General features: G+C 40.0%; 1 protein-coding gene across 2 annotated transcripts in view; it reads right to left on the bottom strand.

Moving 5' to 3' along the window:
- Positions 1–4,783: 4,783 nt before the first annotated feature.
- MMS22L (MMS22 like, DNA repair protein) overlaps positions 4,784–26,544 on the bottom strand; it is a 93,408-nt gene continuing 71,647 nt past the window's right edge. The window contains exons 19-24 of one of the 2 annotated variants that reach the window (XM_069851150.1): positions 24,945–25,114; positions 15,701–15,912; positions 12,227–12,393; positions 10,729–10,825; positions 9,385–9,552; positions 4,784–6,776 (exon numbers count right to left, since the gene is read on the bottom strand). In XM_069851150.1, the coding sequence (XP_069707251.1) occupies positions 6,695–6,776; positions 9,385–9,552; positions 10,729–10,825; positions 12,227–12,393; positions 15,701–15,912; positions 24,945–25,114 (896 nt within the window). In that variant the 3' untranslated portion in view covers positions 4,784–6,694. Of the gene's footprint in view, positions 6,777–9,384; positions 9,553–10,728; positions 10,826–12,226; positions 12,394–15,700; positions 15,913–16,662; positions 16,718–24,944; positions 25,115–26,544 lie in introns of those variants that run through there. The other variant, XR_011336905.1, reaches the window with a different exon arrangement.

Here is a 26,544-nt window from a genome sequence, read left to right as displayed (position 1 = left end):
TGAGCAACGGCAGCGAGCTGCGACAGAAACACGGATTTGAGAAGCAGAGGAGGGAGCTTCCTTATACAAAGCAGCATGTGCCTCTTGATTCAAGGACTGAAAGGCGGAGCATATGCCAAGAAAGTTATTTATCATGTTTGTTCTGCCCTTTTGATGCTTGTACTGTTCTGGTTGTTATCACCAATTGTCTGTACTGGTGAATAGCAGTTTTAAACAGCTGTGCGATTGTATTAAATTAGTTAAGGGTAGCACAGCCACAGAGCCTCAGGACAACACATATGCTCCTATTAGTGTCAGGATTCTGCTCTGGCTCTTAAGCATCAGCCTGCACTGATGACGGAAAAGTTTTTCTCTGCACTCTCTTAGCCCCTAAATTTTTGTGCCACACTTTCCTATCTGTGTCTTTTTGCTTTTGTTGCAGGACAGATGGGGATGCTTTGCCACACCTGAAGTCAGGAAATACCATATAGTCCTTGCCAGGTAAGCAAACCTTGTTATTTCTTGCCAGGTAAAGAAAACAGAATGGTGTTGATGCAAGAGCAGACAGAGCGCCCTCTGGTTCCAGCAGCAGCTCTGCTCTAACTGAGAGCTCTCTACTAGGGGTAATGAGGGTGTGCGAGAGCAAGACTGCCCTTCTCCTGCTGGCTGCAACTGGGCAGGAGTCTTACTGCCAAAGGCTAGAGGTGCTGAGGGGCATGGTTTAGTGTTTGATAGGAATGGTTGGACTCGATGATCCAGTGGGTCTCTTCCAACCTGGTTATTCTGTGATTCTGTGGCTGCCCAGAGAGCTGAAGCTTCGGAATTGGGATGTCCTCGCTCCACCATTTTTCCATTTAGTGTTTGAAACTGCAGCAGCTGCAGGTTCCTGTGTATGAGCTCCGGATCCACTTCTGCTGTTCCATAATTGGTACCATTTTTCATAAACATAAACCTCTGAAGCCAACCTTTGTCCCTGCCCAGCCTACCAGTTTTGGTATGGACCTCTGAAATGGAGTTTAGCTTGTTTTAGCCACAGAGCCTTAAAGCTTCCCATAATAAGAATGTTTCCACATGTGATGGGTCTGTTACTAGAGTCAGATCAGCATGAGAGCAGCTGCTGACAAAAGACATGCTGGTTTCCAGCTGGGCACGTTCAAGGTAATGACACAGGTTGCAAAGGATAAGAACTTGCTAGTGCTTCAGGAGAGATGCTTACGAGTGAATACTGGAGCAATATTGGAAGTTTGGAAGCCAGTTCTGGGCATTTCCTTCAGTTTACTGATTGACAAGACTTTGAGCAGCGTGACCTAGTGGAATGTGGCCCTGCCAATAGCAGGGGCTTGGAACTACATGATCTTTAAGGTCCTTTCCAATCCAAAGCACTCCATGATGTGTCTGCAATTAGGCTTTTGGGCCAGAAGATCGAGAGCCGTACTGGGAGCTTTTGCTCTTTTATGCCTGTCCTGTGATTCTTTTTAGGGCCATTCCCATAAAGATTAAAGTTGTGGCTTGTGATTTTCTTCTTAACTTAGAAGCTTTTAGGGAAAGTATCTGACTCTCAAAGTAATTCAGACTTCTGTAACTCTCTTTCCTCTTAAGTTTTGCCTTTCCCAGTTACCCTCCCCCAATCCTGTACAGACATTTAGTACATCAGTTGCAGAATCATGGAGAAATAGATAATTGAATATTCACACATGCAGAAACAACGCAGGCAGAATGTGGAACAATGTGGAAACAAGCGCGAAAAGAGGCGGCATCTGTTTATTGAAAATTAGAATGTAGAATAAATTAAGAGGGCAAGGTTAAAACACTTCATCTGCAGGCAGAGTTTGTAGGGGAGGAAGACTTTGCAGGAAGTTTAGCACATAGACTGTATCAGGAGTTTACACAGTTTTATTTTTGGAAAACGGGCTGCTTTTTCGTTTGTCAAGGACTCATTTTAAAGGGAAAAAGTGTCCACATGAAGAATAGTTTCCCAGTAGAGATGATTATATCTAGTTGTTTCACAGTAATGCCAGAACTAAAACCCCTGTTAACTCTTACGGAGCAGAGGTAAATGAGGCAATACCTTCAATTTGAATGATGTGCTAATTTTTCCACTAGTGCCAATAGAAGTCATGTTGGCCATTTCTAAAATGCATAGTGAATTTAGCAAACTTCAATGTTTTATACCTGCATGGGTGACATTCTACAGGGAGGAGAGTAGATCCAAGACAGTGTTTGGTGGACTGAAAAATGCAGTGAATTTGGCTGAGATGGAATTACCCTGCTGGCATTTCTCAAGGCCTGCAAAGATACCACATCCATGAATACAGGATTTGAGCTTTATAACTGTTTGCTTGTTTGTTTCTTTTACACATACCTTCACATTTTGTACATTAAGTCATGTCTACTAAGGATTTACCATTTTAAAGCTGCTTTAGCAGACAAAAGCCGTCTCCTAATAATTCATCATAAACCAAGCTTAATTATGCTAGGACATATTGACACTGCATCAGATTTTTAATCTTCAACATAATTTTATAACCATTGCTAACAGATGGGCTGATTACACTGAATTTGAGTTTTAAGTAATAGTTAAAAATTGTAAGATTAAACTCAAAATACTCATGCATGCATAATTTTCAAAAGCTATTGAAAGAAGGAAAAACAGCACAATAAAACCTCTTTTCTGTTTTGTGAGGGAAATACATTGCATTTTGGTGGACAGATATCAAAGTTCCTTAAATGGCTCTGTAAGTAGTGTATGCTATTGGCAGCTCCTCTTTTCTGCAATTACAACAGATATGCAGAACCTCATTCTTTCCATAGATCTGCTGCTCTATTCCAACATAAAAGACGTAAATTTTTCTATTTCAGAAGCTCTTTTATTGAAACAAGTGCCTTCCCTCCCCTATTTTTTTTTTTTTGTCATTGAAAATGAAAGCAAGGAGTAATTTAAATTACCATGTTCCTGCTCTTTAATAACAATAACAAATGGAAAATTCTTATAAAATAGATGGACAGATTTGTGGGGCTAATGGAAGTTAGATGTGATTTTTTTAACAGAAGGTGTCTTTTTCAGTTATCATTTTAAGGTTACTAAAGGCAATATAAGTCAGACTTTCCTCTCCCTGACATCATTCATGATGCACTGGACATCTGTTTCACATCACACAGATGATAATGGGTCAGAGGTCATCAGTATCCTGAATTCTGGAATAGGGAACATAGAAAAAGGAAACGTTCTCTATTCAGCTCTCGATTCTATATACTGCAGAAAGAAAAGGGCAGAGTAGTCCTCTGCTCAGTTATATCCTGTGCCAGTCCTCTGGCCAACGAGATCAGTGTAGGAAATGCTTACAAGGTTCCTGCGTGCTGTACTTTACATAGGTCTCCTGTCAACAGTATTGCCATTTCTAAGGAGGGCTAAGTGCAGGTGTGTATGTTAAAGTTCGTTCTCTCCAGTCAGTGACAGAGCTCTTATTAGTGAACAGTCTTTATTAGATGCAGAGTAAGGCTGAGTATGCATCTCTGAGAAGCTGATCCTGGGACACACTTTTCTTGATCTGCCAAAAAATCACCTCAGCTTTTAGGCACGACTCTTCTGTAATCAACAATCTTGTCACAGACTCTCAAAAGCCTTGCTTTATAGCTTTCCTGTGATACTCACCTGGGACCCAATGGAAAATGCGCATCTGGTGTATACTGCTTAGCAGAAAGTAGATCATCCTCCAAATGGATCAGCAAAGAACATCTGCCCAGTGGTGGTGGAAGCTTCTGGTAATTCATTACTCCTGAGAAAACAAAGCCTTCAAAAACTGTAAGGCAGGGCAAGGCAGTTCACACATCTTCACCCAGTGTCTGCAGAGGATTTCTGTTCCCATGCTCCCTGGATTTCTCCCTATGCAGTCTTGACAACAGATGTCTGGAATTGCCTGTGCCAACACCCACGGTGCAAAGGGACTGTGATCTCTCCTTGAGCTGCTGAGGCTGGTATATGACTGACTAGTAATACCAGAAGTGTCCACTGGTTCCAGTTCAATTTAAAATGCTTACAAATCACCCATACACACTGGCAGGAAAAGCTGCTCAGAAGCAAGAGGTTTCACTGAGGTGCTCAAAATTGTTCTTAGCTGCTGTCCGAAGCCAATGGACACTTAAGTGTCTGTTGCTAAACCCTACAACAATGCCTCCAGCTGCCACAGAGCCAAACTCTATGCCCCCCGGCTACTGCTCCCTGGGAGAACCAGCAGCTGCTTGCTTCTGCTTTCACACTTTTCCTACTCTGCATACAGGGTCCAATACAGGCACCTCAACCTTGCACAAATGACCGTGGGGCTGAATCTTTAGTGGAGGGAGAAAACGAAAGCAAGCTTGGAAGGGATGAGTTCCTCTCCCCTAACAGAGGCTAAGGATGCCACTCAACACTAGGTGGAAGTCTTATTTTCAGATCGCCTCCTTACCCACTTTAAACGATACCATAGAGCCTTTCCATATTAAGCAAAGTGAAGCAGCAGACTCTGCATCAATATGCAGATGAACTGCTCCTGTCAGTAAAAGCAAACAGCATAAAGCTTTCCAGGCTCTCCTGCTCTTTAGCTTAAGCAGTTCTTCATGCACTGTAGAAGGAAACCAGATATTTGTACTGTTTTTAAACTGAACTGTTCAAATGTAGAATTTAGAAAGGTTTAACTTAAGTAATGTTCAGCGTACTGAGTATTCTTTAAACAGAGAACAACTACTAAGACATAACACATCATTTCTTTAATTTCCAGTGGTTTTCAGTCTTTACTTTTTCTATATTGTGCTTAAAAATCAGCACTTTCTCCTAACTGGATTTGGACTGCTGGTTTGGTGTATACTTGGTAAGTCAGTCTAGACTAGCACTCTGCAAGCTTTCAGCTCATTAGTATTATCAGAACTGTCAGTCACATCTGCAAATGTCCATTCCAAATAATTAGACAAAACCAGATTGCCCATTTGGCGGTGGTTGATGAATGTGATGCAAAATGCTTTATTTCTGTTTGCATTAACTTTTTGACAGAGAAGAATGATAATTTCCAAACTGTTTAAATTAGTTTCTCATGCATGAGGGGCTGCTGCACATTTACATAAAGCCCTGTTACCTTTTCAGAAACTTCCAGCCACCAAAGACAGCATTAAATAAGTCTTTAACAACCTACTAAACACATAATTAAATATTTTGTTATAACACCTACTCTGTCCCTTAAAAAGCAAAGGTTTTACTTTCAGGAAGTAACAGTAGAGTCAGACATCTGTTCTGTAATTTAATATGTGGTAAAACTAAAATTTTGAAGACATCTCTATTAATCTCTCTTGGAGAGGTTTTCATTTATTTATTTATTTTTAATGAAAGCTTTTTAGAAGTACAATCCCCTTGAGATTCATAAAACTCCTCCCAGGTACAGAAGCTTACAAGAAGCTACAGTGAAAGTTCAGTAAGTCACTTCCATCATGAAAAGAACCTCCATGTTCTGCGCTATTAAGTAGACTAAGAGGCTTTTAGTTACCGCATTATCTGACGTAGCGACAGCTGATTTAGGCAGAAAGATTACCTAGTTCAACTTGATAAGATTACTCTAATGAAAGAGAAGTCGTACTGAACAAGATTTTAGGATTTTTGTGGAGCTATTAGATACAAAAATAATCTTTCCTTCCCATTAATATTGCAAAGTTAAATTTGAATAACTTTAAAAGTAAGCAGCCTGTTCACCAATTTTGCCACTAGGAGCAAACTTACCGCTCCTTAAGTCCAGTAATTAGTTTCAGAAATACAGGTTTATTGAGGGAAGTGCAGAATGCAAATAAGACAGGCAGTAATGAAAGTTTCCTGAGAAATTTAGAAAAAAAAATTAGGAAAAATTTACAGAAGTAGACCTGTCCCAGAAAGACTTAAAAGATAACCCATAACAGCAAAATATTTGAAATATTCAACATGCCAGGCAAATTAATAATTCCTTGTCTATGATCAAATGGAATCAGTTCCCAAAGGAATATTTTTCCTAGAATTTTGTCCTCTCTCTTTTTTTTTTTCTCACATCATTTACACTTAGTCTAAGTTAGATGGATAATTAACAGTGTCATGAGCAGTACAAAGATTGTGGGAACACTGGGAATTAGGGGTTAATTTTAAGAACACAGTATAGAAAAGGATGAGGCCAGGGAATCTGAACTTATTACTCACAAAGGCAAGAGAAGAGATTTTACACTGCAATGTGAAAGACTCATTTTTTAATACAGGTGAAAGACAGGTATATACACTTAGTGCAACATACATACAAGCTGTCTCTTGACAAATGAGAGCGCTATCATCTGATGCAACTCTTGGTGAATGCTGTGTATTCAATAAGTTCGGTACTAGAGATCAGTTTGTTCTCCTTCTACTAAAATAATAAATAGAAATTACAGAGTTATGATTTTCTTAAGAACACATTGAATCCTACCTCCTATGTTACAACACAGGCTCTGCTCACACCGACATTGTAACATGGAATAAATCTGCTATAACTTTCCATCACCACTCAACGGTATATTGAGAGTTACTGTTGAGAAGCATGACAATATTTAAATGCCACAGGAATTATTAAAATACATAGACAAAATTTATAAATTATCGCCATCGTAAAGAAAAATAACTTGGATAGCATGTCGCAGAGTGCAGCTTTAGGCATTGGCAGTGTCAGAACGTTCAAGAGGAAATGATTCATCACTGCTAATCTGTCTCTTTTTCCAGTTTTTGTATCTCATTTTGTCCAGCCTCTGTGAGGTAAGATAAGAGTCTTTTATAGGCTTCTCTGTTGGAAAAAATCAAAAGAATGTAACGTTACTTAAACAATCTCACATATCCTAGGAGTAAAAGCACATAATTCCCAAACACACTGTTTATGTATTGAGATATTAAAACACAGTAAAATTCTCATCTGCCGTCTATTCAGCCGCTTTGTATGCTGTGAAGTTTTGGATGGCCAAGCTGAAAGAAGAATAAGGATTTCATTGCTTATGGCTACAAGTGTAGTGAAGGTGCTTAGAAGTCTACTTGTTTAATACAAAGCTGTGATATATGTATATAAAAATATATATTATATAATTCTATATACATATAATATACATATAATTTTATATGTATAATATATATAAAATATATAATATTTTTATATACATATACAAAATATATAATATTTTTTATATACATATACATAAATATATAATATAATTTTAAAACATGTAGCTCCCAAGGCTTAGATCAGATTGGCTTTTTGACTCCATCATGTTTTTGCTCCAGTTTCTGCATAAATTCCTCTGATTTTTGCTATGGAGGGTGATGTGAACCACTGGCACTAGGGTGCAGACTGGCACTGACACAGGCTTGGAGCATCATTCTCAGCAAAAGGCAATGACCATTTAGAGGGGTTGTACAGAAAAGCTTTGGTAGCTGAGGGAGCTACAGGGGTGGCTTCTGTGAGAAGCTGCTAGAAACTTCCCCCGTGTCCAGTACAGTCGATACCCCCAGGCTCCAAGACAGACCCACCGCTGCCCAAGGCTGAGCCCATCAGCGACGGTGGTAGAGCCTTTTCTGACAACATGTTTAAGAAGGGGAAAAAGTTGCTGTGTGGCCGCAACTACAGCTGAACAGAGGAGTTTTAAGATAAACGTGGAATTCAGGAGGGGACTGTCACTCAAGTGCATTTCCCATAAGAGTGCCTATGTGCTGGCAAGACTTTTCACCTTAAGTTCATTTGAATACTCTCCAACCTAGATAATACAATTATTGTCGAAGTACTGCCTCTGACATCCAGGTCTATTCTAATTATATAACTTTCTTCACAAACTATTGACTCAAGCAAACAAAACTCCAGTTTTCATACTAGTTCCTTGCAATAACAACAGTAGACATCACCACTGCAAGCATCTATTGCAACTTCTCAACTTTGTTTCTTTTTTATATATGGGTTTGCACAGAATATGTTTATATAAAGTTAGTGGCCAGGACTGAAGAGAGAAAATCAGTTGTTGGTATTCTTACAATAAAATGTTCATGGATCACCTTAGACTGCTGGGTAATGCAGCATATTCTAAATACAAATTTCTAATACAAAACATTAATAACAGATTAGATAATATATATGTTCAGTGATAAGCCTAAAAGAAATTTAGCTCTTCAGTAATTTCCAGTATATATTTCAGAAAGCTTAAACAACCTGCTTATTCTTTTTTAATATTTTGTAGGTAAAGGGATGGATTCTACCTTATTAAGAGTATAAAAAAAAGATATGAAGACTGGTTATGAAGTACATTATCAAAAGATCAAAAGCAGGTAGTATGAAAATCCAGCATATAATGGTACTTCAGTCTGACCTTGGGTGAATTCCCTTAAGTAAATGTATTTGTTGGCAGAGGGTAAAGCACGAATAATATAATTACATGAGTTAAATATATTTTTCATTGAGTGGAAAATTAACACCCTTTTATAACCTGTTACCGTCTCATGATTTACATTCTTGCACAACTGTCTTCTGTTTCTTTTTTTGGTTGGTTGTTTTTTTATAGCCCAGGCCCTGCTGATGTGCATGTCAAAACCAATCCAGCCAGAGGTGTGACTAGGACCCTACCCTTTGAGTAGTGGCCAGTGTGTGCATTAATGCAAACACTGAGGGCAGTTCCTTGCCGTGACCACAGCGGAGTACGTGGCTAGCCTTCCAGTGAGCTGAATGAATGTGAAGAGCCCTTTTGGCTCAGGTGCCACACTACGCAGAGCTTTCTGGAGTTTTGTAACAGCATTTCTATGGGTGCTCAAAGTTCACTGCGGCATCTCCACTCAGAGATGCCATCATCACTGCAGAGCTGCTCACCTCATGTGCCACTCCCTCCTAACTCCAGATAGATCCATAAGTCAAATATTTCTACCCTAAGTTATTGACTGGCACATGGAAGAAGTTTGAGTCTGCTGTGCCTGTTGGGGAGAGAAGGCCACAACTCTTGTATGTTTATATATCAGAGTACTCTTGAAATTAAGCCATGGGTATTTCTTTTCCAAGCAGCTCAGATCATACTTGATTATATTGTAATTTTGCATGTGATCCATGAAGTCCTCCAAAGACGGACTGACAGAAAAATTCTTTGAGGCAGGAATTCTTCTTTATTCTCTTCTGCAACATACAGTGCAGGGAGCATAAATTCTACTGGGGTCTGTAGCCCTAATGTCAAAACATCTCTGAAAATACATAGCAAATATAGATGGCTTAAAACCATGAAAAGCCTGAGCAAAGTGAGATTTCTGGTTGAACACACTTAATCACGCATTTTTGAGTATCTGTGCTGCTGTCTAACATTGCCTTCTTTGAAGAGAATAAACATCTACAGCTCATTGTCAAAAAACAATATTGAAAAAATAATACATCAAACCTCTGTGCAGCGTTTCTTCCAAGACCTTGTTTGTGCTCCGAATTCTTCAGAGACTGTGTCATTGTGGGAATGAGGCTGGTAACTAACGTCTGATCCAAGACTGCCACTGTTTCGAGTATGCTGAAAACACGGTGATCATACACACCCGTATAGTCCTGGATAAACTGCCTGAGGGGGACACAGAGGCATTTAATGCAAGGTCAAAACTAGATGCAGAGAACATGCCAAGAACAACTGAAGAGACTAATCAGAACAAGCAATCTGGCTGCATGGCAATTTCCATATTTTTACACTGAAATACTGTACATGGAATACTTTCTTTAAATGAAGCCCTGCTTTTGAAGGCTAATGCTAAAAATCCTACAAGTTTATTTTTGAGCAAGTTGTCGGATTCTGCTGTTGTTTCACCAGGGCTGATGTGTTCCAGAGCACTTTATTTTGTAATGTGTCCATCTGAATGCAAAATGAAATCATGTATTTATTATTTTAAAGAGAGAGAGAAAAGAAAGAACCAGCAAAACCAGACAGCTAGAGTTAAGTCTGCAGAAATAATGTTAGCAGTTCTTATAAAGGTCCACTGGATCTTAAGCAGGCCAGACCACTGGATTGAAGTGCACCAATTTGTCTTCAGGAGGGTTTAAGGTCTTTAAAGATCGCAGATTAAATTTGACTTAGAAGTAACACCCTAAGGATGAAATATCCCATGAAAGTGATATATCACATATACAGAGACTGGCATGCCCACAAACATCCATTCTCATTTCAGTGAGTCTCTCTGGAGCTTTCCTCTAGACATGACCCAATACAGCACCAGTGCTTAGGTTTACAAAACATCTTCAGGTCTCAGGTCTACAGCTCTTCTACTGTATCTATGTAAGAAACAGGATTAATTTTGCAGAGGTATGGAATATGTATAATTTACATTATAATAATCTGTTATTTATTTGTCACAAAATCAAAATAACCCATCAAAAAAAAAAGGCTAAGCTTGTTGTATGAGGATTTGTATATACACACATATATACACTTCAAATTAGGCACACATACCTTTCACAGCACCTAACCGTCCCCATTCATGAGCAGTTTTTCCCATTACAGCAGCAACATACTCCTCTACTATGTATACCTTTCAAAAACATACCTAGACATACCTGCTTTCTGATGGATTCTCTCTTCTTATTTGCTCTGGCTTTTTTTTTTTAGCCAAGCTTTTTTTTTAAGGACATTGCCAGAAGCACCATTATTTAAATACCATAAACAAGGATAATTAGTTATTTTAAAAGAACGTTTGCTGTCAATTGGCTTGCAGCAGCCTCACTGCCAATTGGCATATTTTCTGCTTACCTAAATACAGAAGTCAGCTGGGTGGCACGTTCTCCTCCTGACCCTGCTTGGCAGCCTTCTACCATGTACTGTACAATGTCTGTAGCTATTTTTTTAACTGCAAAAGAAAAATCACAAGATTCACACAGAGCTCTTGAACTGACCATCTGGAGAATGTCTTTCATGAAGCTTACAATTTTTAAATAAGAAAAAAATGGTTTTATCTTACTTAGATGCAAGAGAAATGACTGTGAGAGCAGTTAGTTAGATTGGCTATAAAGAACAGAATGAATCACAGAATTATGCAAAAGTCTTATTTTCACCACCATTATCCTTTAAACACACAGATTTTTAAGTATGCTATGGTCTCTTTAAGTCAAAACAAAGATACACACACTTAGTGGAAGCAGGTTTAATTTAAATCTAAGTTCTGTTTGTATCCTTTACTCATTCCTATTCCAACTAAAGAAAAGCAGTCATAGCATTATATCCTGCTCAAAGCTAGATCTACTCCTTACTTTACTTTCAGTGGTGGGTCTTGTTCTGAATTCCATCCACTTCAAGGGAGAGGAAAAAAAAACCCACAAAACCCCACTGTTTTCTTCCCCTTAATTGTTTCCAAATAAATATTCAAGTTGCAAGATGCTGCTCTTCCTTTATAAAGGTGGAACTGGGCTGCAAGAACTTTTCTACAAGGGTGGGTGGAGCCCTGTCTAGGCAGGCAGTGAGCTGGTGGCCACCGCAGCACGTTTAGCTCACTCCAGAGCACATTGCAAAGCAGGAACTTTCAGCTTCAGGCAGATATGGCTGTGACGGCAAAAGGGAGAAGAAAGTTATGTGATGATTCAGCTAATTTCCTAAGTCCTTGAAAGTTTTATAGACCAGAATCAAAAAGTACTTTATTAGACAAAATTCCCAGGAGAAGTCAGAGGTGAATCCTCATTTTGCTTAATGCCTCTACTGGCAGCAAATGGAAATTTTGAGCTTACGCACACACGCACATTCATTATGCAACCATGCAGGGAACAGAGTGCTTCATTTTTTAAGAAGCTAAAAATAAAGAAGTTCTCACTACCAAACATTTCATGATAAAAGAAGAAAGACTACTCAAAGATGCCTTCAGAGAGCAATGTGCTACTTTTAAACCATTTATAATGCCTCCATGGAAAGAACATACATTAGTCTTATTTGGTCTCAAACCTTTAGGTGCAAGAAGACGTCCACAGTTACCAAGTCTTGGAGAAATGACATGGAAAGGATGGGGAGATAGGAAAGGCTCTTCACATTCCAAACAAGCTGATCATTAGTTCATCAGAGTGAAATGAGGCAAGACTTCTGCCTTCCAGAGATACAAGTCCCAGACCAGTTAAGAAAAAAAAAGAAAGCTTGCCCGGTTTATCTGGCCAAAGTATCTCACTCACCTCATTTAAGAGTCTTAATTATTGGGATAAAAGATTCTCAGCAGTAGAAAAATCTTAACAGGTATGAAGAGATTATTTAAAGCAAACAAGCAGCTCACCTTGTAGCTCATTAACCAATATCAAGCATTTCAACACAGCCGGGAGAACTAAGTCAATGTCACATAGTTCAACAATCTGGGTTCTCTGAAGTACTTCAAGAATGAAAGCAAGAACTGAGGCCAAGCGAGGAGGTGGAGCGTTACCTTTGAATTGCATGTAGTTTTCACTGGGAAGACAAAGCAAAACAAAACAAAGCCTATAATTTGGGTTTTTTCCATTCAATGCAAGCACCTTACACCTTAAAATAACTCTGTGATATTTCAGCAGGAGACCTATTGCATAGATTACTATCTTTATCTAGTCTCAACTAATGGCTTCTATTTGTCTTAATCTTAGAAAAAATTCCCAGTTTCTCAGAAGACAGTGATGCCTTCTGGCTATTGTCTTGAGGGAAGTGAGAAATAGCAGCTATCATAATTATAGTTAAAAAGCCAAGTGTGACTATGAAAGTTAAAATGTAAAGGCAGCTTCGTAAAATAACTGAAAAATATGGAGGAACTAAGATTCTAAGAACCTAAACCAACATCCAAAATACAGCTGTTGTTCATTTACTTTATTTAGCTTTATGTGCTTTTGTCAATTCATAATCTAGTTCCAACCTCGCTGCTGAGGGCAGGGATGAGTTTAAGTTCAAGTTTACATTGAAGCCTTCAGGACAGAAAAGTGCAGGTAAAAAGAACACAGCATTTATTCATCAGTTAGCAAGAGCACCCTCAAAACCCGCAAAATAACACTTTAGATATTTAATAGTAGGTACCATTGGCTACCAAAACAAGGCATGAATGTTTACTGAGCAACACCTTAATTAAAAACCACCATGCTTGTTAAAAATTTACTAAGGTGTGCTTCTACAACTTTCAAATGAAACCTGCCTTTCAGAGATCCAAGTGTTTAATTACAGTGCTTCACAGTGCTGGTATAACTTGGCAAGTGAAAGTTGCAATGCTTTATTTCTCTATTCCTTTTACCATGTGGTCTTACTTTCATATTAGCAACTCTGAAATCTTCTACCCCATTAATTTACAATGAAAATTCCACACTAATTTTATTTTTGGGTTCTCTTCTACTAAAATGGTTCTCTGACTGGGATAATACACCCCTTGCAGCAGCAAGATATTCACTTGCTTTCATGCATCAAAAGAGCCAGGGAACTCTGTACATATTTATGTATAGACTTACTGACGGCCTCTTGACAACGCAACAGTCTGTGAATCAGACTGCCGCTCAGTTCCAAGATATTCTTCCCAGATCATTACAAACTTTACATGTCTTATAAGTCACCAAATGCCAATACACTTGAGAACTTTCTTTCCACTATCAATCTTAAAACTCATATATGTTCACACATATTAATAAAAATAACTTTATTCATATGACAAAGTCTGAGTATTCATAAGTTAAAAACATGTCAGAGCTAAGATTGTGAAATCTCAATTCACTCTCTTAATATGACATAATATAGGCTTTTCTTACAGGATTGCCTAACGTATTTACCCAAGATCAACACTGAAATTCTTTTAATCAACATGAATACACACTCTTTAACAAAGAAAAAATACAATTAGCTTGGCTATAAGCAATCACCTATGTTTGAGGGGGTTTATTCCTCTCCCAGCATAGACAAAAAGTGCAAATTGTTTCCTATTCTGCAGTATTTGGGACAAATGCAGGGATTTATAGCTGCTGCTGCCACTGTGCAAGTAATGACAGCATAAGTACTGTTGTCCTCCTCCCACACACCCCAAAATTTCCAGTTCCCCTAGGTAGCTGGCAGACCTATGTATGCCCTAACATCTGATGAGCAAAGAGGCCTCCCATGCACAGGGATTGCTGGCAACTACAAGCACTACAACAGTGTGATCCTGAATACAGTCTGAGACATGAACATAAGATGATGTATATTGGAGCATAATTTTTCTAGAAAACTACTTGCTTTTCATGAGTCTCCATGTGATATTTTTTCTTATAGTCTAGGACCTCTATCCTCAATGACTCTAACTAGTCTCCAGATCTCCTAGAAGCTGTGCCAAATCACATGTTGGTGATTAATGGCAGTCAGCATGGCTTCACCAGGGGCAAATCCTGTATGACCAGCTTAGTGGCTTTCTATGATGGGGTAACTGCAGCAGTGGACACGGGTAAACTGATGTGATCTATCTAGACTTCTGTAAAGCCTTTGACACAGTCCCCCATAACATCCTTCTCTCTAAACTTGAGAGACATGGATTTGATGGGTGGATGGTACGGTGGATAAAAAATTGGTTGGATGGTCGTATTCGAGGAGTGGTGGTCAATGGCTCAAAGTCCAGATGGAGATCAGTGACAAGTGGTGTCCCTCAGGGGTCCGTACTGGGACTGGTGCTGTTTAATATCTTCATCAATGATATTGACAGCGAGATTGAGTGCACCCTCAGCAAGTTTGCAGATGACACCAAGCTGAGTGGTGTAGTTGCCACACCGGAAGGACGGGATGTCATCCAGAGGGACCTGGACAGTCTGGAGAAGTAGGCCTCATGAGATTCAACAAGGCCAAGTGGTACAAGGTCCTGCACCTGGGTCGGGGTAATCCCGGATGTCACTACACAATGGGGGATGACGTGATTAAGAGCAGCCCTGCAGAGATGGTCTTGGGGGTGCTGATTGATGAGAAACATGACAAGAGCCAGCAGTTTGCACTCACAGCCCAGAAGGACAACAGTATCCTGGGCTGCATCAAAAGAAGCGTGTCCAGCAGATCGAGGGAAGCGATTCTGCCCTTCTATTCCTCTCTTCTGATACCTCACCTGGAGTATTGCGCCCAGTTCTGGAATCATAGAATCATAGAATCATAGAATAACCAGGTTGGAAGAGACCCACCGGATCATCCTCAACATAAGAAGGATATGGAGCTGTTGGTGTGGGTCCAGAGGAGGGCTACAAAGATGATCAGAGGGCTGGAGCACCTCCCATACAAGGACAGGCTGAGAGAGTTAGGCTTCTTCAGCCTGGAGAAGAGAAGGCTCTGAGGAGATCTTAAAGCAACCTTCCAGTACCAGAAGTACAGGAAAGCTGGAGAGAGACTATTCATAAAGGCTTGTGGTGGTAGGACGAGGGGGAACGGGTATAAACTGGAGAGGGCACATTTAGGCTTGATATAAGGAAGAATTTCCTCACCATGAGAGTGGTGAGACACTGGAACAGGTTGCCTAGGGAAGTTGTGGATGCCCAGTCCCTGGAGATGTTCAAGGTCAGGTTGGATGGCACTAGATCATCTTTAAGGTCCCTTCCAACCCTAATTATTCTATGATTCTATCTTCCCAACTTTACTCTCCTGCCCTATACACATTGTCCTTCCTTCACTCCCTGCGCAGCGACTTGCAGGCTCTTCCCACAGCTAAACTATCAGTTAACGGAGAAGAACGCAGCAGCATTCCCCTTTTCATTAGCTATTTGTGAAATCTCAGTAAGTGGGGTTCTACTTCACCGGTCCTTACTTTATGACATGCAGAGTGGTCTTCCGCAGACGGAGCAGCTGGGGGGCTGTAAGGGAACTGCATAAAGCAGTCAGCACAGGATGCTGTCCAGCTCCGAGCGCAGTTGGAGAAGAAGGGAGAAATCGTCCAAAATACTGTTGAATGATGCTCCCAAGCAGTTGATTTAAATAGGCTGCTTGTGTTTGCGACTGACAACATATGAAGGACAGGCCCTGCAGAAGAAGATTGTGAAAAGTGAGAAATTGAATACATTTTTAACAATGCATTTGAATAAATCTTTAACAACCATAGGCTAAATATTCGCTACACACTGTGTAAACTGCAGTTCATAGAGTAAGTACTGCATGACAAATAATCATCAGTAATTTGCTGCAGATAGAATAGTCTACAGACCATCAGAGGAGAGAACAGTCTTTTACTGTAACAAATAACATACTTCGAAGAAAAGCTTTGAGGCATACAAGCTTCTCTTCAAATTTGAAATAAAACCTTGGAATTTTGGACCTGAGAAATGTTTCTGCTCCCAAGAGCTGCTCATTTCTTTTTTGATTTTGTACACAGTTAGAAAAGCATGTTAGTCAGGTAGAGTTTTTGAAGGGAGAGAAAGAGAGAATACCTCAACTGTTTGTAGAGTACCATGTGATATTTTTGTATGAATGACACAGCACAAAATGAACATTTAGAATTGTGGTCCAACAAGAAATATTTTGCTCAGTGTGAACAAATTAGTGTAAATTAGGCACCATTTATAAGGGACTTGGAGTTTTGTTCTCTTTTAAAAAAAGAATATGTTTAAGATAAGGCTAAAACCGCTGTGATTTATCCAGTACAAGACATATTGATGCCAAAGAAAAATCTATCATGACAACTTAAACTTGCCCAGGAAGTGCCTATCTGAACACTACTCACAGTTACACAACATACACATGGTACGTCTCTGAAAAAAAGAGTATTCTTCTTACTGGTACAAGTTTCTGTGGGAGGAAGTTAAGAGTTTCCTTCCCCTTCTTTGGATTACTGAAAGGAAGAACAAATCACTAAGGAAAAAAAAAAAAAAGTCAGTGATCTCTTATTATAAGGGTCACAGACAGCAGCACAAACAGAAGCCTCTTGAGAATTCAGTTTTCACAATAGTTTTGTCCGACAAGAACAATGGTGTAAAAGAAGTTCAAGCACAGAGTTCCCTAGACAGCAACTTCAACAGTACTTCAAACCTCCACTAGCACGGCAATCCAGACTCTAGCTTTGGTAGGAGAGTATCTGCTTGAATACTGATGGTGAATGAATAGTTCCAAGACTTGAAGGTATAAAATGGAGAAATATTTGAAAGCTGCGTTTGTTCCCAAGCTACTGACAGAGTATTTCTGTTGGTTTTTGCACAGGAGTCTCCCCCCCCGAAAAAAGATTATCACCTAGGACTGTCTATGTGAACACAACAGAACAATTTTATCACAAAAATAAGCATGCTGAGACATAGCTGAGGGTCTTCTTGGCACTTTCTTGAAATGGGGAATTTCCACTTTTGGTTCCACAGTAAAATACAGGAAACACGGGATTTCAAGAAACTAGGTCCCTCTGAAGATGTGCTGTAGGCAGCCCTCCTGAACACAGACATGTTTGGTTAGGGCAGACCTCACACCTCTCAAGCTTTTGGCAAGTCCCAACAATAAAAATCACATTTCCTGAACATGGGGTTTGCTCACCTGTTCAGATTCTCTTCCCCTTTTGCTTACATACAGCAATATTTTGTAAGAAAAAGCAGCTGCTGCTCTATATCAGAATTCTCAAACACATTGCTTAGCAAGTAACAAACTCAGAGAAACTATTACAGATGACATATTATTTAGTTTATAAGCTTGAGAGTTGGGTGCTGCAGCAGGCTTAAAGAAGAGTCATCTGTTCTTTCTGTAGTAAAGCTCTTACAAAAAGAGGGAAAATATTCCATAATCCCACAATAGGAGATTAATACTCTAGACTGTTTTAACACTACAAAAAAAAAACCACCAGAAAACAAACCCAAAACCCAATCAAATTAACAAAACTCCCAAATCTGTAAGAAAGTATATTAATCTGTCAAATAACAGGAACACAAAGAACATCACAATCTTACAAAGGCTGGAGCACTTCCCATACAAGGACAAGCTGAGAGAGTTCAGCTCATTCAGCCTGGAGAAGAGAAGGCTCCGAGGAGATCTTATAGCGACCTTCCAGTACCTGAAGGGGCTACAACAAAGCTGGGGAGGGACTGTTCACAAAGGCTTGTAGTGACAGGACTAGGGGCAATTGGTATAAACTGGAGAGAGGCAGATTTGGACTAAACATAAACATAAGGAAGAATTTCTTCACCACGAGAGTGGTGAGGCACTGGAACAGGTTGCCCAGGGAAGCTGTGGCTGCCCCGTCCCTTGAGGTGTTCAAGGCCAGGCTGGATGGAGCCTTGGGCAGCCTGGTCTAGTGAGAGGTGTCCCTGCCCATGGCAGGGGGGTTGGAACTAGATGATCTTTAAGGTCCCCTCCAACCCAAACTGTTCTATGATTCTATGATACCTGCAGGAACGAATTAAGAACACAACACTTGTGGAGATCTAATAGCGATAGTTACTAAAACTAGACAATTCTTCAAATTGAGGATCAACAAATGCTACATGGTATCAAGAAAAGAAGGTCAGTTATTTAATAATGAGTTACCGTTCTTAGGAAAGAATCCAAAAGATAGTCAATAAATGGCATAAAATCCAAAAATTAGAATTTGAACACCTGAAGGAACACTGTCTAATTTTTGCACTTCTAATAGTTTCATTTGAAGATGAATCAACAAACCTAGCCTGATCCTTCATAAAAACACTTACATTTGAGTTGAAGTAAACAGATTCTAATTTTTGGGGGTGTGGGACAGGAAGAGATGTAGTCTAAAAGTGAAGGAAAAAGATTAAAGAAAATAATCCCAACACCCTGTAAAGAGCATTACTGAAAGACACTCTCCTTGACTCCAGAAGGAAAAGAAGGACCCAAGTGAACTAGCGATTTTTTCTTTAGTTATCTGATGATGATATAGAGTGCCCTTGAACCCACTGAGGAGAGCTGTTAACTTTAAGCAGTTAAAAACATGGAAAGCACCTTTCTTTCTGTAACCTAATGTTTTCTTTAGAAAGGATTCCAGGTTTCTTTTTGGTGGGTCAGGTCTCAAAAAAGGCAAAATTTTTAAAACCATGTAATAATATCAAAATTCTCTCTTCAATAAGGAGGACCCTGATTATTTTTCCTAACAAAAGTTACAAGGTTAGTGCCAAAGGCTTCCAAGATACAAATTCTTTTTTCCAGCAAGACAACAGCCAGAAAAATTGCCTTCCATTTTGTTGGGAACCAGAAAAGCATCATCAAGCAAAAAACCCCTTATCTTCTACATAGTAAAAAAAAAATCCATGCTAAAGTCCTCAAACATGAAAGGCACATATGGAGCATCAAAGCTCTTCAGGGAAGACTCATCGGATCTTTGACCTTGACACGTCTATTATTCCCTAAAATGTTCCAGAGAGAAACTTTGATTTCACTTTTGGACATGAAGTGCCATTGACTCAAAACTGTGTTCTTTACTTTGGACTCCTCCTTCTTAATGTACAGAGGTAACAGACCTGCACAAGGTCTGACAATGCCATATCCCAAATGGCAGAAAGCATAAAGTACCAACACTGCACAGTAGCTGCAAATCTGAGTAAAATGGCAAAACATCCTAGGCAGCGCTGGACAAGGATGTGATTACAAGGAAACCACATCAAACTTTTTTCTTTTAAATCCTACTAATAATTAACAGAGATGAGAAAAAACTAACACATGCTAGTAGACTGCAGTTCTGGACCAGAGATCTGAAATCAATTACAGCAGACCCCTAGACAATCCCTGCAAAGCAGATGGACTTTGAAGGGTTGATAGAACCTCCTCCTTTTTCTTAACTACACTCTTTAGCCATCTTCTGAGGCTTAAAAGAGAAAAAAAACCAACAACCCTCTCCCTGCCAAGTCCCCCAAAACAAAGACATTTTAAGGGGGAGGCAAGGGGCATGACAACATCTGCTTCTCATTTTAGAAAGGCAACTGATTCCTGTGTGTGTTCACTGCAGGAACCTTTTGTGGCCAGAGCTGCCTCTTTCTTCTGATTTATCCATGTATCTGTAAATCACCTGTGGAGAGCGAAGAACCGATTAGTATGGATTACTGGAACTATTCACTGCAGAAATGCCAAGCTACCTAATGATGACTTATAATATCAGTCCTGCTGTTGGAATAAATCTGCTGTTCACCAATTAATGTTGTACAATTCCTATTAAACACATACTATAATTCACAAAACATATTAATAAGCTTGCTCAAATATCGGACCACAGATGTGGCTCACAGGAGGGCTTTTAAGGTCTGATCTCTGACAAATGCTGAGCCTGCACAAGCCCATTAAAAAAACTGGAAAATGTACATGCCAAGCACCGCTTTAAATTAAAATTAAAATTAAGCTCTCCTGCATTGAGACAGAAATCAACCATCTTCAGTGTTTGGACAGGATTAACATTGACAAATCAAGCAGAGTATTTTACCTTTTCCATTATTATGCATATTATGCTTATCCCATGTAGCTACACTGTATTCTGCAAGATATATGTAAACTAATATTTCTTCCCTAAAATAAGTTCTGTCCACCACTTCAGTTCTTTCTTATACTACTGGTAAATGTGTACCAAAATTCCTTCAAACCATTCTCCAAAAAATGCAGCCAAGAGCAATCTTGACTGCTCTCAGATTTCCTGTAAGCCTCAGCGATCCAATATCACACAAATGAACTCAGTATCTTCTTACAGTGGCAAAATATTTCAAGTTAGATCTTGCATGCCTTGCTACCTCATAATTAAGAGCAACCTTATAAAATTATAAAGTGGTTGTTCGTTCGTGTTCACGGTTTACTTTCTGAAGTTGATCATTCAAACAACTCTGAGGGCAATTTTGATATTATACCCCAACAAATCTTTCTTAGGCCATCAAATATTATCAAAACAGATGATGCACAGTGAAAGAAATAATATCTAGACAGCAATCCTTTAGGAATCCTTAGGCAAGAAAAGAAATACTAATTTAAAAGTTGCTAGAACTAAGCTATTTTGACAAAGCACCATCAGTGCCTGATTTTGAAGGAAACTTCTAGATAAATTCAATGTATAGTGGAGAACAGACCAGTTCACCAATAAATGCTAAAAGGCACAGCTGTATATCCCAAATTTTTATACGTAAACAGAAACATAATGACTAAATTCAGACAAAGACATACAAGTCAATATAAACAGCAAGTCTGAAGATGGCATCAAGCTCAGTGATGCAGCTGTCACACAAGAAGGACGGGATATTATGAGGCACCTGGGTTGGGGCAATCCGCAGTTTCAATACAGGATGGAGGATGACGTGACTGAGACCAGCCCTGCAGAGAAGGACTTGAGGGTGCTGGTTGATGAGAAGCTCGACATGAGCTGGCAATATGTGCTTGCAGCCTAGAAAGCCAACTGTATCCTGGGCTGCATCAAATAAATATGGCCAGGAGATCAAGGGAGGTGATTCTGCCCCTCTATTCCTCTCTTGTGAGACCTCATCTGGAGTGCTATGTCCAGTTCAACAAGGCCAAGTGGTACAAGGTCCTACACCTGGGTTGGGGTAATCCTGGATGTCACTACACAATGGGGGATGACTTGATTAAGAGCAGCCCTGCAGAGATGGTCTTGGGGGTGCTGGTTGATGAGAAACATGACATGAGCCAGCAGTTTGCACTCACAGCCCAGAAGGCCAACAGTATCCTGGGCTGCATCAAAAGAAGCATGTCCAGCAGACTGAGGGAAGCGATTCTGCCCTTCTATTCCTCTCTTCTGATACCTCACCTGGAGTATTGTGTCCAGTTCTGGAATCCTCAACATAAGAAGGATATGGAGCTGTTGGAACGGGTCCAGAGGAGGGCTATGAAGATGATCAGAGGGCTGGAACAGCTCCCATACAAGGACAGGCTGAGAGAGTTGGGCTTGTTCAGCCAGGAGAAGAGATGGCTCGGTGGAGACCTTATAGGGGCCTTCCAGTATCTGAAGGGGGCTTACAAGAAAGCTGGGGAAGGACTTTTTACAAGGGCATGTAGTGATAGGATGAGGGGAAGTGGCTTTAAATTGGAGAGGGGAAGGTTTAGATTAGGCATTACAAAGAAATTCTTCACACTGAGGGCGATGAAACACTGGCACAGGTGGCCCAGGGAAGCTGTGGCTGCCCCATCCCTGGAGGTGTTCAAGGCCAGGCTGGATGGGGCCTTGGGCAGCTGATCTAGTGGGATGTCCCTGCCCATGGCAGGGGGCTTGGAACTAGATGATCTTTAAGGTCCCCTCCAACCCAACTGTTCTATGATTCTATGATACCCAACATTTAATCTTAATTAGCACATCTGACAATTATGTGCACTTGTGTTGAAACTAAACAAAGCCTCTAGTTTTCTTCTATTAAAAATAAACTTGTAACTTTGGGGTGGTGGTGAGGGAGGGTGAGCTAATCATCAGTCTTCATAAATGTGAACAATGCTATAAGGAGAGAAGAACCTTCCTACATTGTCCTAAAAGATAAAACATTGGCTTCCGCCCTTACAGTATGATGGACAAACGTGATGCCTCCTCTTAGTAGAGCACAGTGATAACATTGGCCTTGTTTCTAAGCCTGCTACGCAAGTTGTGTGGCCAGTTGCATCACCATTACACAGTGTACATGACTGTTTGGGGAATCTTTCCCTATACAGTTCAGGAATTGTATAGGATTTGATAAGACTGTTGCCTCAATGAATATATGAAATTAATTCCCTGGCACTAAGACTGATTTCAAATCCCACATAAAAGGATTGAATGAACCACATTAGGATTAGTTGTTAAAATCCCTGGAAAGAGGTAAGTTTTACAAACCATTGTTTGCAAACAAAGACATTTTCTGAGATCTGAGGAGGTTTTTGGACAAAGGAGGAACAACCCACACTAAACACCAGCTGTATTCACTATATAGTTGAAGAAGGAGAATTCAGGACAAGAAAAGGGAAGATTGAGATGCAGCCTGGAACTTTTGAGAAGACTGGGGAAAAAAAAAAAATACTTCTGAGTAGAAATGCTACTCAAGGGCTTTTATTCTTTGTCTATAAATAAAGAATTTGCATGTATGGGAAGATATTTTGCATGGTCCTGTTTCTTTATTTTCCTGAAGCTGCCAAAGGATTAAGTTGTAAGCTAGAGCATTTACCAGGACAGATCTACAGAACAATGTTGGTCCAACACTGCGGTGAATTAAAGCTCCTGTACTAAAACACCACTGTTCCCCTTCCACAAATGGGCACCAGACGTAGGGCAACCACTCAAGCTGAGTCTGATCACATACAATCAGCAGTTTAAGTTAGTCATGGTGGGATTCTTCTCAGAGGAAGTTGTTTCTCCATCTTTCCTCACTTGACATGCTTTCCTTCTCACATAGACTGCTTCATCGCTTTTCTGAGTGCACATTTGGATTTCAGGGTGGTATTTTGTTTGTTTTGTAGGGCTAGTTAAATCAGGTCACAATTTACTAGTCACAGAATCAATAAAGCAAAACAAATGAGAATGCACATGGGGTGAAAAGGAATGGGTTTAGCCTTAAGCCAATGATAACCTGAGGAGTCAAGAGAGTGACTAGAATTCATTCGATCTCAAAGGAGCTCAGAAACAGTCCTACAAGAATGTATTGAAATATTGAAAATATTTTCATTTTGAGTTGATTATAATTCAGAATTTTTCTACTTTCCTAAATACCGGGGAAGAAAGTATTTTGAATGAAGCTGTTTGAAGCACTTGAAAATGCTGAACCTTTGTAAATACAAACAATCAATAAAATGCACAAGTCCAATATTGAAATAGGAAAAATAAGCCTACTTTTTTGTGTTCTCTCCCCAGAAGTGTTTATCAAATTAAAGAATTGCTGGCTTTCTAAAAGCAGCACTTGTCTAAAAAAATACACTGTCAATAAGACCATCTAGCTTAGCTGGAAAGCACGTGGCCTACACAGCAGACTGATGAAGAGTACAACAGTGAGGTTAGGAAGTCCAAGACTGACAAAGAAAACAGGAAACAAGGGGCCACAACACTTGGACTTCAAAACCAACTGAAGTGGCTTCTTCTTAAAATCACATCTGTACATGCAGACTACAGAGAAACAGTGCTCTCTGACTAAAATACTAAATTAGAAAGCAGTCAGTGTTCTCTGTGGTAACATTGGTGTCCAGATGGTCCAGCTTCTGAAAATACCTACAAAGCAGCAAAGTCATATTCTGCACATCATTATATAATCATATTCACTTCCATATGACGTGCCATTGATCACAATGTAACCACTGAAAGGAATAAATCTGAGGGATGTTTACAGTGTCACCACTGCATTGTTTCACAATACAGTCCTGTAAAGTAATCAGCTAAGACTGCAATCAAAATGCAGGATAAGGTGGAAGGGAAAATAGTAAGCCAATAAGAACCAAGGATTTACAAGTACAAATATTTAAACTTTTCTATTTAAAAAATACATTCTTTTCTCTTCCTTGCCTGCAGGAATTAGACTCTCCCTACAGCATCAAGCCTTACAGTGTTTCAAGAGTGATAAATAAGCTCAGGGAAGAACAGGAGGAATAACAGGCAAGGAGGCTTTAGTCTTGTAAGTGTAAGCAGCAGGAATTTGATTCCGCAAAACACATTCTCAAACTTTCAAGATAAAAACAGTGCCATGATACACAGAGGATTGTCTCTTGTTCCTAAGAGCAACGAGGAAACAGTAGCTCATCTTTAATTATCAACAGATAGCGAACTCAAGGATTATTTAAAACATTTGTTTGTTTGCTCTCTCATCCCAACAAGCTCATATGATTATTTTTATCCACTGTTTAAGAAATCTCTCACATCAGAGACCAGTGTAGGCAGCAGGTTGGCTAAAAGCTTCTCTATTTACAACGATTAAACTAGCAGTTCTGGGGCATACCAAAGCATAGCTGCATGTGAGGAGAGCAAGCCCAGTGGAGCAGCATTTTTCTTGCTGCTTCCATATGAAGAAAAATCTCCTCTTGCGGTTGCTTTAAATTCAGTCAACACTTGTTTTGATTAGGGATAAAGAAAACATCCTCTACAATATGAATCTCTTCCTGAAGATACTTTTGTCCGCTGATAATAGAGTTCAGATACTTACCTGAAGATAAAGGGGTAGGCTTTCCTGAATGGCAGACAGCAAAGCCACAGGCAGCTCTTTGTCATACTGGAGCACAGAGTGTGGCAGCAGCAAGCAATCCACGATGCGGAACAGGAGCTGCTGTGCTTTGGAAGTAGCCAGTATCGGTGCCCAGAACTTTACCAGATATCCTGTTGAAAAAGAATGCAGAAATCCCAAGGCACTTTAGCCAGGAAAAATAAATAATTTAGGAAAGCATAAAGAAGCAATTATGTTAAATTAGGTAATCCAAGAGTAGCACTAGGAACAGAAATGTCTCTGAAACTGAAAAAGCCCAGTCAGTGAAAAGGACTCAAAGTCCATTTATACAGTATATCAAAATGAAAGTAATAAATTGATTCAATACATTAACAACTGCCTGGAGGAGAGGGACCTGGGGGTGTTGGTTGACAGCCGACTGAAGATGAGCCAGCAGTGTGCCCAGGTGGCCAAGAAGGCCAATAGCATCTTGGCTTGTATCAGAAACGGCGTGACCAGCAGGTCCAGGGAGGTTATTCTCCCTCTGTACTCGGCACTGGTGAGACCGCTCCTCGAATACTGTGTTCAGTTCTGGGCTCCTCACCACAAGAAGGATGTTGAGGCTCTGGAGCAAGTCCAGAGAAAAGCAACAAAGCTGGTGAAGGGGCTGGAGAACAAGTCTTACGAGGAACAGCTGAGAGAGCTGGGGTTGTTTAGCCTGGAGAAGAGGAGGCTGAGGGGAGACCTCATTGCTCTCTACAACTACCTGAAAGGAGGTTGTAGAGAGGAGGGAGCTGGCCTCTTTTCCCAAGTGACGGGGGACAGGACAAGAGGGAATGGCCTCAAGCTCTGCCAGGGGAGATTTAGGCTGGACATTAGGAAAAAATTCTTCACAGAAAGGGTCATTGGGCACTGGAACAGGCTGCCCAGGGAGGTGGTTGTGTCACCTTCTGTGGAGGTGTTTAAGGGACGGGTGGACGAGGTGCTGAGGGGCATGGTTTAGTGTTTGATAGGAATGGTTGGACTCGATGATCCGGTGGGTCTCTTCCAACCTGGTTATTCTATGATTCTATGATTCTAACTACAAGTTTTTAGGCAAGCGAAGCTGCTTTAGGGAAAGCAGAGTGACATTAAATAAAGGATAGTCTCCCACACCCCCGCAGAAAAATTAAACTAATCTGGACACAAAAGACTATCACAATCAGCACAACTGCACTTAGATATTTACCTTACTGTCTTTATTCATCACATATTACAGAGAAATGCTGCCTTTGCCTTCCTTTCATGTTTGTCTAACACTAATGTGGCCACATCAGCAACCACTAACACAGTGACAACACTAGGAAAACATGAAGAATCTTTTGAATTTATTTAGTGCATCTAATTTGGCAGATTAAAACGAATGTGGGGCAGCAAGCTCCCTTAAACCAGCACAGTCTCTTCAGATATTTGTGGGGTCCAGTCCACAAAATGAGAGCCTCAGAGAAAACCTTTCTTCTTCTCAACAACACATTAGCAAATCACTTGTGCAATTTTGAGCCACTTTTAACATCTTGCTTTTGAGTTGCAACAAAACAGTAAAAAGGTGTTGATGTGTAAATAC

Source organism: Phaenicophaeus curvirostris, chromosome 2 (assembly GCF_032191515.1).
Source record: "Phaenicophaeus curvirostris isolate KB17595 chromosome 2, BPBGC_Pcur_1.0, whole genome shotgun sequence".
NCBI classification, from domain to species: Eukaryota; Metazoa; Chordata; class Aves; order Cuculiformes; family Cuculidae; genus Phaenicophaeus; species Phaenicophaeus curvirostris.
This window is presented reverse-complemented; position numbering and strand designations above follow the sequence as displayed.